The 18672-nt window shown below is 37.1% G+C and overlaps 2 protein-coding genes and 1 long non-coding RNA gene across 6 annotated transcripts in view; 2 read left to right on the forward strand and 1 right to left on the reverse strand.

Annotated features, from left to right (window-relative positions):
* LOC146424371 (uncharacterized) overlaps nt 1–944 on the reverse strand; it is a 25683-nt gene extending 24739 nt beyond the window's left edge. Inside the window, exon 1 of the long non-coding RNA XR_014847096.1 lies at nt 599–944. This is a non-coding gene — a long non-coding RNA (uncharacterized LOC146424371). The remainder of the gene's footprint in view (nt 1–598) is intronic.
* Nucleotides 940–11688, forward strand: NUDT12 (nudix hydrolase 12). Of its 2 annotated transcripts, none has more exons than XM_085043671.1 (7): nt 940–1051; nt 1520–1721; nt 4597–5192; nt 6108–6275; nt 7234–7347; nt 8818–9017; nt 10285–11688. In XM_085043671.1, the coding sequence occupies exons 2-7, from the start codon at nt 1528–1530 to the stop codon at nt 10393–10395; spliced, it is 1383 nt and encodes a 460-aa protein (XP_084899797.1). In that variant the 5' UTR covers nt 940–1051; nt 1520–1527; the 3' UTR covers nt 10396–11688. The 2 variants fall into 2 exon arrangements, with proteins under 2 accessions (XP_084899797.1, XP_084899798.1); XM_085043672.1 differs by lacking the exon at nt 940–1051 and adding an exon at nt 1186–1305.
* A 135-nt stretch (nt 11689–11823) lies between these two features.
* Nucleotides 11824–18672, forward strand: part of LOC146424373 (uncharacterized) — a 41282-nt gene continuing 34433 nt past the window's right edge. For all 3 annotated transcript variants that reach the window (XM_085043668.1, XM_085043669.1, XM_085043670.1), the window contains exon 1: nt 11824–17051. In XM_085043668.1, coding sequence (XP_084899794.1) covers nt 16984–17051 — 68 coding nt within the window. In that variant the 5' untranslated portion in view covers nt 11824–16983. The remainder of the gene's footprint in view (nt 17052–18672) is intronic.

The raw sequence follows: 18672 nt of genomic DNA on the forward strand, positions 1-18672 counted from the left end.
ACTACACTGCCCGTGAGTAACAGGTTGTGTAAATACAATATATAAATAGACCTCTACATATACGTATCTATATATGTGTATGTATCTCAAGGTAAAGCTCTGCTGTCAAAACAGAAACTTGATGGACACATTAAACATTCTGAGAGCCATGTTTAAGAACAAGCTGATGAGCCATCATTTTATTATTTGAAAATAATGGTGAATATCTCAGATAAAACGTCACAACAAAGACTCTTATGAATTAAGAGTTAATCAGGTTTAATGCAAATTCAAGTAGACAAGCGGTAATGTAATACTGATGGAAGAACTGGATTTAGTTTAACCTTTGCATTCCAACTTTAGGCAACTGGAATAACTGCAATCTGTTTCGCAGGATTATCCCGTACACTACGTAACTTTTATTTTGACCTTTCAACAGCTACTTTTCTTTTTTAAGCACTCCCCAGGTGCAAAGGCAACAGACCAGTCTCATGTTCCTTTCTATAGGGCCCCTACAGCCTCGATTTTCCAATGCTTTTCTTGGGCAGGACACGCTTCTGGCTCATTACGTCATTCCGATTTCCCTTGCTAACCCTTCTCCCCTGCCATGTCGTCTCACCTGCTCCACTTTCCTCACAACTACTTCCGCATTTCTTTGCCACCGTCACTTGCCTTCTGCTAGCGCGGTAAAGCAACGCAAAAAGTCAATCTGATCGCTTCCCTATAACCATCGAGATTCCGGCCCGGCGGACAAAACGGCGGTTTGCCCTTTAAGCACTGCGGCCCGGCCGGCAGCGGCGCGCAGGGAACGGCCGGCGATTCCCTCCGGGAGCGCACAGCGCCAAGCCCCGCGCTCGCCGCCAGGGCCGGGCGGGGCAGTCGCGCTCGGCCGCGCTCGGCTCCCCGTGGGCCCGTTCGGCCGCACTCGGACGCGCTCAGTCTCGTTCGGGTTCGCTCGGGTCCGCGCTCGGCCCCGTTCGGGTGCGCTCGGCGCCGTTCGGGTTCGCTCGTCTCCGTTCGGCCTGTGTCGGCGCCGCGCTGGGGCCCGGGCCGGGCGGCGCTTCCCCCGCAGGTAACGGGGTCCGGCTGCTGCGGCCGGGCTCTGGCCCTGGGGAGGGGAGCGCGGCGGGCCCTGCGGGAATCGCTCAGGGAATAGAAGCTGTCGCTGTGTTGCGCAGCGGTCCCAGCAGCAGTGTGTGTGTATGTGTGTGTGTCTGTGGGCGTTCGGTCGAGAAACCACAGCGTTTTTCACACTCAGAAGAATCTTCATTTTCATAGCAAAATCTTTCTCTCCGAGTCTCTTGAAAACTGGTTTTGGTTGTTAAGGTAAAGTTTCACTGTCTTTGGAGATGGGTGGGACGAAAATTTCTTTTAGAATAGTATCACACCAATCACAAGAATTTGACTGTTGTGTGTGTGTTTTTTGTGATAATACGGATTGTCTGTTACAGCACTGAAGTTCGGTCTTTTACTTAAATCGTTTAAATAGTGGTAGATACGCTCTCAGGCATTTTTATTTTCTTTTTTTTTTTAAAGTTAGCTGGCGCAATGACTGACTTCGAAAAGGCCATGGTTTCTCAGCTGCACGGCTTTGCTGCTGCTGGAGACGCAGCCAGGCTGAAGGCGCTGCTCCGGCGCTCCCCGTCGCTGGTCAATGCGGCCGCAGGGAATGGCTGGACAGCCCTCATGTACGGTGCCAGGAATGGACACCTCGAGGTTGTGCAGATTCTTCTTCAAGAAGGGTAAGCTGTCCAGTAGACCCCGTCCAAGAGCTCTATTTTGCACCCTTCTTTTTGCCCATAACAGTTTTGTCTCAGAAAAGTAAACTTACCAGGCAGATAGTGACAGAATTTTCAGGGCTAAAACTTAAGAAAATACATTCTGTGTTAATTTATAACGGGGTTATGCTGTTGCATGATGCATTCCATATTTGCTAAAAAATTCTAAAAGTTAGGAGTATCTGTAAAGTTACCCCTTTGATCTGTTTATTTGTTTATACGTTGTCCGTCCTCTCAGAGGCCAACAGAATAGAACAAAGTTTGTATCCCATTCCAACCACTGTATTAAATATAAATTTGATGTGTTTGATTGTTCCTCTTAGATTTTTTTCTCTAAACTTTATTTGTAATGCACCTGAATCTTTATTACAGTGTAGAATGTTTGCTGACTCTTCAGTAGGACATGACAGACGCACCTTTTCCAAAGTTACTGATTGATAAATTTCAGTTGTATCTTAGGTTTTGGACAGTATGCTTCCTCCTTTTTCCTTGACCTAGTCAACATTATTTTCTTCAGTTGGTGTGACACCAAGCATGTTCATTGCTTGTCAAAAACTTATGATTTTCAAGTCATGTCTTGTAGTTCTAGTGTTTCAAGACATTCAAAAACATAAAGAATGCTGTACTTGAGACCTCAAAGAAAACGCATGTCAAGCCTGAATAAAGTTGAGATACAAATACTCCAAAACTAAGTTAGAACCAGATGTGATTCAACTGAGCTTAACATTAATCAAGCCCAGGCTGTTCCCTTCATCGGTCCTGATTATAGAAACAAGCAGGTTTGGTTTGTTCTGTAGTTAATGAGTAACTTCAGGCGTAGCATTCCACAGCCTCCAGTAATCATCCCACCATTTTTTCTTATTTTTTTCAGTCCTGCCCAAGTCCTGTGGCCTTTGCTGAGGCATTAGATGAACCACTGGTTTGTACTGTAGCCAATACATTCCAGTATGAAGAGGAGTATCTCAGGCCCAGATTTTGTGTATTGAGGCATCTTTTGAGATGCTGGGCAACTTACCAATTGGTAAATAGGATAACAGCTTTTTAAATTATGCCTTTCATTTAAAAAAAATATAAATGTCAGTTTTAAATGTCTTTTTCATGGTCACTGTCTTAGGCAATTGAATATAGTTCATGAGATGATGATGTGGCCTCACTGGTCTCATTTTAGTTAGTTAATACCATGTTCTATTGCATGTGCTGTGCTACCAAGAAGGAGGTTTGCATAACTAAGGTCAGATTAATTACTTTGACAAATACAGGTGCTGATTAAATAAACACAAAAGTCTGTGAAAATCATATTTCATAACATTTCAGAGAATAATCCTGGAAATCCAGTCGGTTGTTCTTTTATCACAGAATTGTAAAATCATAGAATATCCTGGGTTGAAACGGACCCACAAGGATCAACTCCAGCTCATAATGCTGCACAGCACCATCCCTAGGGATCACACCATGTGCATGAGAGTGCTGTCCAGACACTTCTTGAGCTCTGTCAGGCTGGTGCTGGGACCCCTTCCCTGGGGAGCCTGTTCAGTGCCCAGCCACCTTCTGGTGGAAGAATATTTCCCTGATATCCAACGTAAACTTCCCCTGAGAGAGCTTCATACCATTCTCTAGAGTCCTGTAACTGGTCATGAGAGGAGCTGCTTCGGCACCAAAAACTTGAAATTGAGTTTTGGATAGTTTTCTAAATAGTGTACTCTAATTCCCTTAAAAACTACTGAGATTAATGTAAAATCTTGAAATGGTCTTTCATGTGGTACAGTACCTGTGTATCAGTAACATTAATATTACTGGCATCTTCTGGTTTTAAAAACTGATGAGTTGAGCATTTACAATGTAATTTGTAGTTTATAGTGAAATTTCTATTTTACCTACCAATTTAAGATTAACAAAAAATAAAAGTGTGTGTTTTTTGACCTCCCAATCAACCTCAATCTATTTCAGGTTTGGGTTTCTTTGGTTTTTAGTATTTAAATATATATCATGAGGCAATGTTCCCTCAATCTGTTTCGTTTTACAGACATTTGGGTAACAAAAAGATCCCCACAGGAACCAGCTTCTGTCACTAAGCAGAGCCTATATCCTTGATTCTAGTTTTATGGTAAATCACAGAATATCCTTAGTTAGAAGTGACCGACAAGGATCAGCTGCACAGGACATCCCAGGAATCACAGAGAGAGAGAACCTTGTCTAAATGCTTCTTGAACTCTGGCTTCAGGTCCTGTCGTTGGTCACCAGAATGAAGAGATCAGTACCTGCCCCTCTGCTTTCCTTCGTGAGGATGTTGGAGACCCATTGAGGTCTCTCCCCAGTCTCCTTTTCTCCAGGCTCAACAAGCCAAGTAACTTCAATAAAATATTTTGTTGTAAATGTTTTGTTGCTGCTTCCAGTAGCTTCTAGAAAGTACTGCTTGTAAGCTGTTTTTTTTTCTTTTTTTTTTTCCATTTTAATTATTGGTTATGAGGAACAGGCCTGTATCCTAACTTTGAAAGCTCTATTTTGAGCCTCTTTTTAATGATACAGTGTGTGGAATTTTAATTAATTCATTGCTTTTGTACTAGTGCAGGAATTTTGGTGAATGATAATCTGGAATGGATCAACTAAAATGTGAAATATGGCCTTAGCAAAAGAAAAAGAAGTATAATTATATTTCATTACCATGAGGCTAAATATTTTGCCTAAAGAGTACCCCAGTACTCAGTATAGACAGAGTATCTAGAAGTTCTTGTATCTTAATATTGTCAGATGTACATGCTATAAGTAAGAATAACACAGCATCAGGACCCTTCCTAAACTTATTTACCCTGGTAACCACAGCTCTTTTCTGTTTCTTTAGGTGTGACAGATCCATTGTTAATAAATCAAGGCAGACAGCTCTGGATATTGCTAAATTTTGGGGGTACAAACACATAGCTAATTTGTTGGCAAATGTTAAAGGTGATCAGAAGCCTAGTTTTCTGTCAAATGATGTGAAAGAATATGAAAATTATTTTGGCATGACACTTCTGGACAGAAGGAGTGATAAAAGAACAGATTCCAAGTGGCTAAGTAATAAACAAAGCCATCCAACTACAGTGTACATCCTCTTCTCAAATCTAAGCCCCTTGGTTACTTTGAGTGGGGGAAGAGAAAGCTCACAGCAGCCAGAAGTAAAGCTTTGCAGGCTGTATCACAAGGATGTGGAACAGTGCATGAACCAAACTGAAGAATGTACCCTGATTTTTCTTGGAGTTGAACTTCAGTTCAACATGAACCTGATGGCTAGTTACAATGGAGGAGTTCTGCAAGAGAATGAAGAAGATGGGTTAGTTGCTTGGTTTGCTCTTAGTGTAGATTCTGCTTCTGCTGAAAAATTTAAACAGAAGCATGAGGACTGTTACTTTCTCCACCCGCCGATGCCAGCACTACTGCAGCTACCTGAAAAAGAAGCTGGTAAGATGTATAAAATGCAGCAGGTACCAAATGCGTAATCAGAAAGATACTCTTTAGGATTCACTGAGGCATGATTCAAAGACAAACCACTGCAAAGGAATCCTGTGTTTTCAGTGGCTTTAGAAATGCTTTGATATTAAAGCCTGTTAGTGGTATTGCAAAGAATTTTGTATGTAGGAACATGTGCATTTGCAAAGGGCTGATTTCTGCAATGACGATATTAGACTGTACAACCTATTGATCATCAGGGTTTTAAACTGCTGTTTAAATATTCATGCATGAATATTATGCACGTGAAACAAAGGAAAAGAATCTGTCATTACTGAGTTTCCATTACAAGAAGTGAGAACTTAAGTCCTTTATAACAGTGTGTTGGATACTCATCTGACAAAGAAGTGTTGAAAAGTCAGGATCCCAAAGTTAATTAATGTTAGTATGGACATTAACAGCAAACGTTGTTAATGACTACTGTTTTCACAGTTTTGCTTTTACATAAGGGTAAAGAGAAGGCTTGACTTGCACCTTAAGTTTAATGCAACGATGCATTACTATGTCAATACCTGTAGTAGCTATAAAATGGTCATCTGGAAAAGACTTGATACATACAATTTTGGCACTTTGCCCAGAGTGACTTTTGTGACAGACGGTATATTGATCTGGATGAATTTGTCTCTAAATGTGTCAATTGTCCTGTAGCTGTTTAATGCCATGTTCTATTGCATATGCTGTGCTACCAAGAAAGAGGTTTGCATAACTCCTGTTTCTCACTTTCTTTTGTAGCCATGATTATGATTCAAGCCACACTCTTACTTTGATCTTTTGTGTTAAGTTTCACTATTTGCGTTTTCTATGCTGTTAAAAGCTTAACATGAATTAGTATTTGATTTTGTGCATTTTCAATGTATTGTTTTAAAGGAGTGATAGCCCAGGCGAGATCTGTTCTAGCATGGCACAGCCGCTACCGATTCTGCCCAACATGTGGGAGTGCAACCAAAATCGAAGAAGGGGGTTACAAGAAAACTTGCTTAAAAGAAGATTGTCCCAGTCTCCAAGGAGTTCACAATACATCATATCCAAGAATTGGTGAGCATATTGTAGAATAATTTCTCAAAAGTGGCTTGTTTGTACTATTATATGCATGTAAACCAATTTATTTCTAGCTATTTTATCTGCTTATTTCTGTCCTAGGTCTTACATACTTGTTTCTTCACAGACTGTGTGTGTCTCAGCTCTATCTGGCATTAAGTTCAGGCTTCTCTTTCTTGTGCTAGTGTGTGATACAGAATTAATGTGACAATGCCAGTCTTTATTGCAAAAAGTAGTATCAGTTAGGAATTCCAGCAGTATAAATGAGATATCAGCAGTACAAAGGGTCACGTTGTACTTTTTACTTAAAACTACATTACTTTAAATAAAGAGGGGAAAAGATCAGAAATCAACAGGGTTAATTAGACCAGTAAGAGGAAATACTAAGCTAGAGAGAAAAGGACAGATGCAATGATGAGAAGTGAGAAAGTCAGTCAAAGTGCAACGTCATTTGAGAAGCTGATAGCAAAGAGTAAACAAAGTCAAAGGTGGAGAGTAGTCAGTATTTAGTCAGTATTTGCATTGTCATCAAAGTGTCTAGTTCTTTGGTATTCAGTCAAGAATACATTTTTCAGAACTCTCTGGTGTAGAGAGGGTGATAATAAATGAGCTTCCTGCAGAAACAATTGCTGTATGCTGGGCTATGCATACCTGGGTTAGTCCTGCTGATACTCTTGGCAGATCGTGTGCTTTGGTTGCAGGTAATTTCTACCCTGCATTTCAAGCCTTGGTTAGTAAACTGCTTCTACTAGGTGTGTACATTGCACAAGATAAAGAGATACCTTGCATGGAGAAAAACCCCAAAGTGAAATGAAATGGCATCTTACTCTGAGCTTTATCACAATTATGGTTTCAATATAATTTTTGTCTTTACATGCATTGGTGTGGAATAGGCTGGAAGTTTTTACTGCTTTTAAGTCACTCAGATACTGAAATATATTCATGTCCTTTGCAGATCCTGTTGTTATAATGCAAGTCATCCACCCAGATGGGAACCACTGCCTTTTAGGTAGGCAGAAGAGATTTCCCCCAGGAATGTTTACCTGCCTTGCTGGATTTGTAGAACCTGGTGAGTAATTTAATTTTACCCTACAAAATGTATTTACCCAATAACAGTATTGTACCTTTACAATTATACAGAAATATATTTTGGGTTATGTCCAATAACAGGGTTTTGCTTTCTGTTAGACGAGTTGTTCTAAAAATATGCCTATTCTGTACTTTGCCGCCCCTGATTTATTTTTGAAAGCAAAAAGCAACTTGATAATAAAATAAAAGTTTTAAATAGTTGACTTACCATGCAGTCTTAAGTCACATACTGACATAAAAAAACCATTTTAAAACAGATCATCTTGGCTGAGGATACTTAGCAAAAGATTTTAGCATAGGAAAAATAAGTGTTAATGTGTAACTCAAACATAAAGTTAAGGATTTGCTTATGTGTTTTGGACCTGATTGGTTATATGGAAGATAAGCAGAAATTACATAACTATAAAAGAAAAATAAAGAGATACTTCGATAGCTGTGTCAAACAGTAATAGTTGAAAAATAGTTACAGTTATAAGTACCTACAGAACAACTTGTAAAACATTCTTTTATTGGGAATATATCTCAATCACTAGTGAAATTACAGTGTATAAATATATTCAGTAAATGTGTGCAGGTTGGCATACAGTGACAACATGAGCAAGTTTAATCAGGTATCATTTGAAAAAAAATCAAGATACTTATTTCTTCACTCTTTTCCTTCTTCTGCTGGTCTGATTATTATCTGATACTGAATTCAAGTATATAAAGTGACTGTAGCTAAACTAAATCATCTGTCTCTGATGGATAGACTGCGTGCTTTAATGCACCTGTTATCAGTGATTACAGAACTGTACATGTGTGCATATGTAGGCCTGTGACCATCAGCACTCCACACACACATATCCGCTGTTCCCTGCGGATATGGAAGCAAAGCTTTCCATTGCCATTTCAGTTTGCAATATTGTCTGCATGTGTTAAGACAAAGAAGAATGAGTCAGGCAAAGAGAATAATACAGTGCAGAAATGTGAGCAAGTATTCTAAGTCTCTATTTTCTTGCTATTGTAATTTTAAATCTTGATTTTTCAAGTTGTAGTACGTGCCGTTACAATCATACTGAAAATCCAAAAATGAGCACAATGCTAGTTACAAATGACCAGATCAATGTTTCAAGAATAATAAGAATAATGTATTTTCTATCTAATATTTTACATTTTAGGAGTAGCAATAATGATTCATGTGTGTGATGAATTATCAATTAAGGAAATAAATACTATGATGGAGAAATTATTACTCTTTACTTTTAAAGTTCCATTTTTCTTTGGTGGCTGGTTTTATCTTTTTTAGACTTCTGTGTCTTGTGCTGAGGTCTGTGCACTGGTCTGTGAACTAGATCTTTATAGATAATTTCCTTGGGCAGTTTCAAATCTTTTGAGTCAGTTCAAAGCACAGGATGTGAAAATTGCTTGGGGTATTTTCATCACCTGCTTGTTCTTTGCCCTTTTTGATTAGGCGAAACCATAGAAGATGCTGTTCGAAGGGAAGTAGAGGAGGAAGCTGGAGTCAAAGTTGGCCATGTTCGGTATGTCTCTTCTCAGCCATGGCCAATGCCCTCCTCCCTAATGATTGGCTGCTTAGCTGTTGCAGTGTCCACAGAAATTAAAGTTGACAAGAATGAAATAGAGGATGCCCGCTGGTTCACTAGAGAACAGGTAAAGTTCAATTTCATTTTCCTCTTCTATTGATTTGTCTGTGACTGTATAGGTTCTGGCATACAACAGACACTTGCTTTTTTCAGCAACTCCAATGAGCATGTATACTCTTCTTTTTATCATCCATGGTTGCATTTTCTTGTAGATCAGACACATCCAGAGAAAGACAGATATTCATGGTAACATCTGAGTCGCTTGCAAGCTCATTTTATTACATTTTTGCCAGTTTGCTCTTCACCTTTCCTTTTTGGGAGACAGCCAAGTTGTTTTAACCCACTTTCTTAGCACGCCTGTGCTTTTCTTGTAGAAGTAGTATTTAATAGCATTTATCATCACAATTCCTTCAGACAAGCATGCTACCAGATTTGCTGGGAGGGGAGAAGTTACGGTGAGGACTCTGGGAAATCGTTAGTTTTGATATCTTTTTCCATGCAGTACTATTTTAATACTCTGGTGTTAAATGCAGCTTACTGTGCATTAATAGGAAATCCTACACTTAGCTTACCTCAGTAGTTAAAATATAGTCAAATAAAAGAGAGGCAGAAAAGACCTTTACAGAAAGAAGTATTTCAGTTCACAAGTAGAAGGAGAAATTGCTTGCACCACTTAGTCTTCACAGGTTTTCCCACAGGCAACTTCAGGAGCTATGCTTTTAATAACACTGGACTTCTGCCCAGCTGTTCCAAGTGTTTTGGCTATAAGTCAACTTGAAGGCTAAGTTGGTCACCTACAATCTCAGTGTGTTTCTGTTAACACTGGGAGCATTGTTTTAAATGTGTATCAGTTCTGAATACAGCTACATGTGACACATGGAGGTTGGTGTAGAGCTGGAAATAAACATACTTCAGAAATGTACTAAAAGTGTTATCCCATGTTGCTTGCAGCTGCTTCAGAAAACCAGAAAAACACATTTCCTTTGGCACTACATGTAAAACTAAAAGAATTATTTTTGTCGCAGTGTGGAGCACCATCTGGTGGTCCTTGCTGTAAAAAGGCTTCACAAAAATCTTAGTCAGTATACTAGCAATCAGTCTCCACAGTTCTGTTAGGAAGAAGATGTCCTTCGAGACATATTAAGCTCAAAAATATCATAATTCACAATGTGTGACTTTCTCTGCATCTGCCTTGGAGAATCTGTTAGTGCCTTTTTAATTACTATAGCAATGGTAGACTGATGGATCATTATAGGAAAATAATTTCTGCATTAATACAATTATATTTTATAATATTATCTTCTAAAGATAAAAGAACCCTGTTTTTATTGCAGGTTGTGGAAGTTCTCATTAAAGGAAACCAGCGTTCTTTCTTTGTGCCACCAAGTCGAGCTATTGCGCACCAGTTGATAAAACACTGGATTGGAATGAATGCTAATCTTTAATTCAAATAATTGATTTCTTTAAGTTACTTCTTCTGTTGAATACTAAATTAGGAATAAATTATAACTGTTTATGTAGTGAATGTGCAACCATGTGATTTTCTGAGCCTTTACATTGGTTCCAGAAGTAAGCTATGGAAATCTTAGTAGGTGTTTTCAGGCCTGAATTAGATGTGGACAAAACCCAGTAATTATCCCAAGCAAGCAAGCAACAAATAAGTATAATTGATACCTTCTTGTGTGCTGGGGTTTTTGTTCTAGAATCAAGTTATTATGCCTTTTGCACTTATGTTATTAATGTTTGATTTGGTCCTTCTCCCACCGGAAGGAGTCACAACATTACAAAGAGAGCTGTCTGACCTTGTCTGCTGTTTGAATTCTCTATTTACGTACTTCTATTTGGCCTTAATTATTTCTTTCTCATTTTTGCCTATCTCCATTCTTTAAATTCCACCTGTCACAAAAATCTACTGAAAGGCTTACCAACTATAATTATTTTAAAGTTAATAGCATATGTAAATGGTGAATATGTGGTACTTTGTATCATTTACATTAATAACCTAATTTATGTTAATTCTTAAAGCTTAACATTTTCTCATCCATTCTGACTTGGCTTGTACTTACCCGATCATATGTCAGCCTGAATTTAAAGGTATAACGCAATACTTTGTGAAAAAGGTGTTGGAAGAACCACTCCTGAAAGCCTAAGTATTAGTGTTTTAATAAGATAATGATGATAAGAAAACTTACTGACACTAGGCAGTGAGTGATTTCATTCTTTGATAATTAGAAATTAAATTATAGAGTAATAATGGAGGAGGAAGAACAAGACATACCATCTCAAAATATGCAAAAGTTCTTACAGAAGTAGAGATGCTAAGATTGTTACTGCTGTTAAGAATCTTACAGTTGAAAGAAGTATTTTAACTGCAGCTGTAAGACTGGGAAAGCAATATGTTAATTAAAAATACTTAATTCTGTATATTTAATGCTACAGTTCAGATTTGTGCCTTAATTTATCAAGGTATTTAAGACATTAGTATTTTAAAAATAAAAGTATACTGTTTTATTATTAATTTCATTATGTAATGGTTTGTAGTCTGTCATTCTGCAGTTACTGTAGTGACATCAAAAGAAATGCAAATGACCTGAAGAAAATGCAATTGTAATGATAAATATAAACTTATTATATGGCGATTTATTTGGAGCAATTTAAAATTTAACAGTGAATGATGTCATATTTTGTCCAAAATTATTGGCAAGCTGGAATCAGTAAAATTGTTCTACAAATCCTAATTGTTCTTTTTTTTCCCATCCATGTCACACTATGAACTGCCAAAGCAGTTTTGGTGGTTTTTTGGTAAGGCAGCGCCTAAGAAATTTCAAAGCAGGAAGCATTCCTGACTTGGAGTGTTTGACATACTACGTTGCTTCATTCTCTCCCTTGTTTCAGCCGTACCTAAAAATAAAGACAATCAGGTTATCTTTTGAGTTGTCCGGAAAGGAAAAGGAAGCAAGACACTGCTTCTGTTAAGAATTGCTTTTAAAGAGAAGGGAAGTTGTGAAAAGTTGTTATGGACCACACTTATAGCAGGACTGCATGTTATCAGTGGCATTAACCTCTTTTAAAAATTTGTAGGACAGAAGGAAGCCTGGTTGCAGGTTGCTCATAGGAGTAAAGAAGAGCTTTGGAAAGTATGCAAATGGTCGTGGAAGCTAAGCAATGAAAGGAAGTTTCAACTACTTAGTGATTACACATTTAGAAAGATGAGCAAAAACGGAGTAATGAGCAGTTGGAAGAGGGAGGATAAAGCATAGAGCAAATATAGGTAGCATAAAAATAAGTGGTATATCACTTCGAAGTAACTAAAGGTACATGTCTAAGACACAATGGAATACTAGTTTTTTATGCAGAAAATTATTGTGAGTCACTGTAGAGATGTGCTTGTAACAGTGACACTCCAAACACAGTGTCCATAACAAATGCTGATATTAATAATCTGCTTAATTTTTAATCTGAAAATGTCTATAAAGGTATATATCTGCAATTACAATGCTAGTAAGTAAATTGAAAATTTTCACTTTCCTGCATGAAGAAAAACAGAAAAATAATCATATGACAAAGGAAACAACATTAAATATTTTGAGAGTAATATTTTATTGATCTTTAAAGTCTAATAGCTTCCAGTGTGTCAGCAATTTCTAGTCTTTATACATTTTCAAAATCTAAGCCAGGCTTTTGAAAAACCTTTTGAAGCTTTCATTTCCTTTTCCCCTATCCATCAGATGAACCATTTGCAGGGAAGAAGAGAAATCTCTCCTCTTTAAGAAAACTACTTTGACTAATTTAATCTATCCGAAGGAAAAATTTTCCTGGCTTTTTATTGCCTAATTTGCCCTGTTCATAGGTGAAGGCTTGAGTTTTAGTTTGAAAATACCTATACATTTTCTGAAGGACAGTTACTTTTTGCAGTTTATGCAATGTCAAATTGAAGAGCCAAATGCTGTGGTTGTTCATCAACTACAGCAACTTGAGAAAGTGCCAAATTAAATTTAGCAGCAGTTGAACAATGTAGGGGTTCTGACTGGAGTGGGTCAGGGCAGCACCTCCAGTACTTTGACTTATCTAAAAGACAGCAGCAGCTTTGCAAGCAGTCTGTTTCTTGCCACAAAGTTAATGCAGTACATTAAGAGAGTAGTATTACTTAAAATACTAAAAATAGTGTGTTCTTTTCTGTGCTGTGTAATAATGGTATCTCTCTTTTCTCCCTTGCTTCTACAAGGGTACCAGAGCAAAAAGAGTATTCATGACATTAGATGTACAAGGCAGACAATTCTGGAGACACCTTTAATCCCAGTTTGCCTGCATACAATGGAGAATTACCTTCTGTTCAGAATAGAATTTGAAAATATTATGTATTTTAACTGTTTTTATAATAACTTACAAATGATAGAAATAGTAGCTTAATAAAGTGGAGAAAGATAATTAGGTCTTTTAATACAAACCAAAATTGATCATTCCAATGAAGCTGTTACCTCATGCAATGTAATGACATTTTATGTAAGTATAGTACTGGTGATGATATTTTCACAAACTTTGCATTTGTCCCTATAAACATAGTTGTTTTAACTCATTTTTCATAGTGAATACATGTAAACATGTGAAAAATAAAATCGTTCCAGTGTTCATTCTGTAATACAAGCATTATTTTTTGTGTAGGAGCACTGGCAAGTGGGTAAATAATTACCTTGAAGTCTGCAACATGTGAGGGAAAAAGGGGTGGATGTCAACAGGCTGATTAAAGGTAGACCAGTCACGATGCTTCATGGAATTAAATATACTAATCAGATTCTGAGCTTAACAGACAGAAATAGAAAAAGAAGTGGAGCAAGACCGTGAACATTGCTCCCTCTTTTATCTTTAATTTTAATTAGGTAATCTGACTACTTAAGACTTTTCAGACAAAGCTGGCACTTTGTAACCACTGGGTAAGTTTTGTTGTGATTTTTATTATCTGCTTTAGCTGTAAAGAGGTAGGTAACAGGCAGTCCTTTATGTCCTGTATTGCTTCAGTGATTTGAAGGATATGTATATACTGCATATCATTGGTGACTGGGTTTGACAGTACAGAAGGGGGTAAGTCTAAAGGGGAAAAAAAATTTGAAGTTGTTACCCTATTAAGCCTTAGCAAGGCAGTCAACCCATCCTTCATGAGCTTAGAAAAGCAAACTGTAGCTGTCCATAACAGCAGGCATCTGAGGGAAATTAATATTGGCTCATAGCAATGGTAAGTATAAACTTTCTTTCTTTAAATTAGACTCTTAGGTATTTTTCTGTAGGTATTAATAGTTAAAACCCTAGTTTTGTAAAATGTGAAGACTCGGCAGATTTTTTTCACAGTGAGAAAATAGGACAGTTTTCCTGAATTATAGAGATTTTTAAGATGGATATTTGATTCCCAAGGCTGTGTTGGTTGTTATATTTTAGCATTTAAGTACTTCAAATGTAGTGGTGTATAATTTTGGAAATTAAAGCCTACCTGAATTAACTTGGGTTTATTAGAAGTACCATCTTTCTGCAGCCAGTATTTCACACTGGAATAAGAGGAGTGCTGTGTTAAGACACCATCAGTAGTAGCATTAGTAGTCAAGAAGGAATATTACAAGTTGAGTAGAGAACCTTGCAAATTCAGTTTGCAGCACTTAAATAAGGCTGGATGGTAATTTTCTTTTCTCCTACTATTTCATCATCCTGCAAACTAAGCTACCTTTGGTAAAGTACGTCCTTATTTCTTTCCAAGGAGAGAAGCATTCAACATTCTGTTAAGAAATGTAGGTATTTTCTCAAGACCTCTGCTAAAATTAAAAGAGAGTGTATGAAATAAACATCTTAAATCCTTCTGTCATTCTAAATCCAAATTACTCTTTATTTATTTTGTATAAATTGATCATCTGGAGAAAGTGGCCCTGCAAACTGCATGGTCATAAAATATGGTGTCTTATGGGGTGAGTTTCCCAATTTTAGACACCAGAAATCAAAACCTAGAAGTTAGGATAGGGTGGTGGGTTTTGCTCTTGCAGCATTCTAGGAACAATGGAAGATTTTTCTTACATAATTGTAACTCATCTTTTATAGTCCCAGACATTTTGAAAATAAAAAAACTACTTCATTTTCAAAGAAAATTGTTACAGTGTAGTGCTACTGTGCAGGGTTTTTTTGGTGGGCTGAGTTTCAAGTATAAGCAAATACTTTGAATTTACCCGGTTTCTGTTAAGATGGATGAACAACTCAAGAAAAGTGAAGTAATTCAGAGACTGAGAAAGAATTACAGTATTTCATTGCAAGTAACATCTTTGACTATAGAAATTGTTACTTTATTGAATATGGTTGTGTGTTGTAGTGAGATTTCTGCTAATTTAATCATTAATTGCTGCATCATTTCTGGAGGGTATTTCACTTACCTGCTGTCATTTTTGGTACTGACAAAGCATGAATTCCACAGATAGCACTCTAAATATCAGACTGACAAGCTTACTGACATGAACAGGCTAATCCAGCTACTATTCAGTTTTGGAGGTTTTCCTTTGGTCTTTAAAACAGGAACAGCAGAGGTCCAACAGTGTAAACAGAATGGCAGTTTATGTGATTCTTAAAAAATGTTTCCAGGGCTTTTGATGTAGAAAAGTTATTTTATGCAGTAGAAAAGAGATATAATGCATAATAAACTCTGTTCTCTGTTTATAAATATGTTTTTACTTATATGATAATAAATACATTAACATCTGTGGCAATAAAGTTGAAATACATGTTATTTAGTACTTGTGTTGAAACTATGGTGGAATCCTAGATGGACCATTTACAGCACAGAGGCTACCTGCTAGTCTGTTGCAGTGTAAGGCAGTACACATTTTTAAACAAAGGTAAAAACCAAAAATGGCACAGAAATTAAGTATCTCCAACATCTGAAATAAATGTTTATCCTTATTGATACATTATTTCTTCATTTGTTGCAAAAGCTCAAAATAATTAACCAAAAAACAAGATAACTTAATAAGTAGGCAGAAGCTTTATGGGAAATGAGTTTTACATATGATTTTGCTGAATTTAAAAGCTGAAACCTGTGACATTACTTCTCCCTAAAAAGGCAGAATTGCCTGTATAAATTCAGCCCGTGATTGCTGATCTATATTTTACTACAACTTTGCTGGCACTTGGATTCTGAGTACTGAGTTAAAATAATCTTGAAAACATTTGACTGACTGCTACTTGTTTTCTAAAAATCTAAAATATTTTCTAAATCTAAAGTGAAGAGTGCCCTGCCTGCAGGGAGGCAGCTTTAACATAATGGAGAGAATAATATACCTATAATTTCTTTTCAAAAGATTGGTCAAACTATATTCAACACTTCGCATTGTGTCCCTTTCTGCTTACAGAAAAGTCAAAAACAATGCAAAATCTAATTACATGGAATTTAGGTTTCCTAAATATGCTGGTTTATGGCATATGTGATATTCTTAGTTGGTTAGACAGTCACCTTCCTTCTGAATCAGAACTGAAGAAATATTGACTGATGTTTGCAATCCTTTTGTGATCTGAAAAATGAAGATCCTGATTTGATGTGCTCGTTAGAAGTACCACAGCACATTTTGTGAAATAAAATGGTTGATCAGTGGGTCCTAGTACAACACCTGTTATGGATTGATTTCACTGTCCCATGTTTTTGTGTTTCATTTGGATGCTATATTCTCAGAGCTGAGTAGATACTACTGTGTATCTGCTGAGTTCCTTTTGATTGGAAGCTGAATCTTTACAAACATATAATTCACATTTTTATTAATTTTTCAAAGTGCTATATGGTACTGTTACAGTCCCTGTAAGTGGCTGCCTGCTTCCTTTTTTCTAGACATTTTGCAGACACATTTTTAAAGACCACTCTTTTCAGGAAAATGCGTAGATGAAACTACAAGCAAATGAAGATAAGAGCCATTCCAGCTGAGTGGGAAACACTGCTAAGACAGGCATTTTTGATGACACATCATGTGTGTGTTTGACATGAAAAACTTCCTTTGGCTACAATACTGCAGAAATGGATGTACAGAAATTATTCTAATACAATACAAGTGGAAGCTGGTTCAAGAGAAAAAGGCAAAATGAGAAGGTACTTCAATAAGATGTACTGCAATTAGATAAGTGAAAGGTAAATCGATGAGCTTTTTTAGCCTACTCTGTGTGGAACTACAAGACTCACCTACACACCTCATTCTGATGACATTGTAAATTATCTATGTGGAGCATCAACCTCAATGTATGAAAGCTAAAGTAGGGCATATGCCACAAAACACAACAGTACAGAGAATAATAATAAGAAGTCAATTAATAAACTTTACAATTTGCCTAGAGATGTTTGAGAACCTCAAATTAATTGGAAAATTCTATTTCGTTTCTATGGTTTTAACTGTGTCAGTTACTATCCTCTGAGGCACTGAAGCAGGTCACCCAGAGATGTTTAGGATGCACCATCCCCACAGGAGTTCAAGGCCAAGCTGGATGCGGTCAAGTGGAAAGGTGTCCCTGCCCATGGCAGGGGGGTTGGAATGAGATGATCTTTAAGGTCCCTTCCAGCCAGAGCCATTCTATGATTGTATAATTCACAAGGAAAATTCGAACTTGAGGAATTAGAGGAGAGGAACTAATCAGTGAGAGACTAGGCCAAAAATAGTTTGGTAACTTGAGTAGCAAAGTCAAAGCAATGATTAATATGAAATAGAAGATCGTGAAATACCAAGAAACACAATGGAAATAAATGAAAATAAAATTCATTGTCTAGGACAAAGGGGACAAAAAGTAGGATTCTGTGTCCTCCAACAGAGGAAACATATCAGAAGGGTTTCATGCTGTTGAAACAGAAGGAAAGAAAAGTAGAATATTCTTGTTTCAGAAAGGCTTGTTTTGTGATGCTGTGACATCATTGTTCTAGAGTCTGAGCACTGTAGAATTCAGTGGAGATGTATTCATAGCAGCACCTTCTAGAACATAAGATACTGAATTATAAGAAACTTATCATCTAAAAGGATAATTTATATTGTCCTGAAAGAACTTTAAATATTTTGCAAATGTGTTGTGTCATCACAGTAATTGTGTCATCACGTTCCAATTCAGCATTAGCAAATACATTCTCCATATTTTCCTTTCTTTTTTTCACTTTGTCTTTTCTGACAGTCTCATCTTTGTGGGTTCACTGAACATGCTCGTTTGGAAAAGTTAAGAATACACGTATTTTCACATTAAATCTCCACTACATAATATATAATCATAAAGTAAAATGACTGCTGTATTTTCAAATTTACTTCCAAACATTGTTTTTAAGGCAACTTTTCCTGCATAACAGGATTAACTCAAAGGCTTTCATTAGAGAAATATTTTTTGCTTTTATTGTCACAGTTTATCATCAGCTGCATTCAACTGAAAGATACAGCATTACACGTTTTCCACAATGAAAATGAACACATTCTAGACAGAGCTTTACCTATATTTATAGTGTGATATAAATATAAATACAAAGTTATTTCTAGAGTGATCTTTTACTCAAAATTAAGGTTGTTATTCTGAGCCAACCCAAGCACCAGTCTTTGTAGTAAGAACAACCTATCACATAGAGAACTATGTCAATGGACATTGGCTTCCATCCAGGCAACTGCTGAATGCCTCTATTTCCAGCTAAGCTAATTTGGCTGGTGTTCATCTAGCGTCCAGCAGTGGACAAAATAGTCCCTAAGGCA

The sequence above is a fragment of the Lichenostomus cassidix genome, chromosome Z (assembly GCF_008360975.1).
Source record: "Lichenostomus cassidix isolate B80296 chromosome Z, HeHo_3.0, whole genome shotgun sequence".
Classification (NCBI taxonomy): Eukaryota; Metazoa; Chordata; class Aves; order Passeriformes; family Meliphagidae; genus Lichenostomus; species Lichenostomus cassidix.

Excerpts from the sequence above, each read along its gene's own strand:
- NUDT12 (XM_085043671.1), top strand. The coding sequence starts at position 1,528 with ATGACTGACTTCGAAAAGGCCATGGTTTCTCAGCTGCACGGCTTTGCT. Across the intron at positions 6,276-7,233 it reads TACATCATATCCAAGAATTG|ATCCTGTTGTTATAATGCAA; the intron begins GTGAGCATATTG and ends TGTCCTTTGCAG. Across the intron at positions 7,348-8,817 it reads TGCTGGATTTGTAGAACCTG|GCGAAACCATAGAAGATGCT; the intron begins GTGAGTAATTTA and ends CTTTTTGATTAG.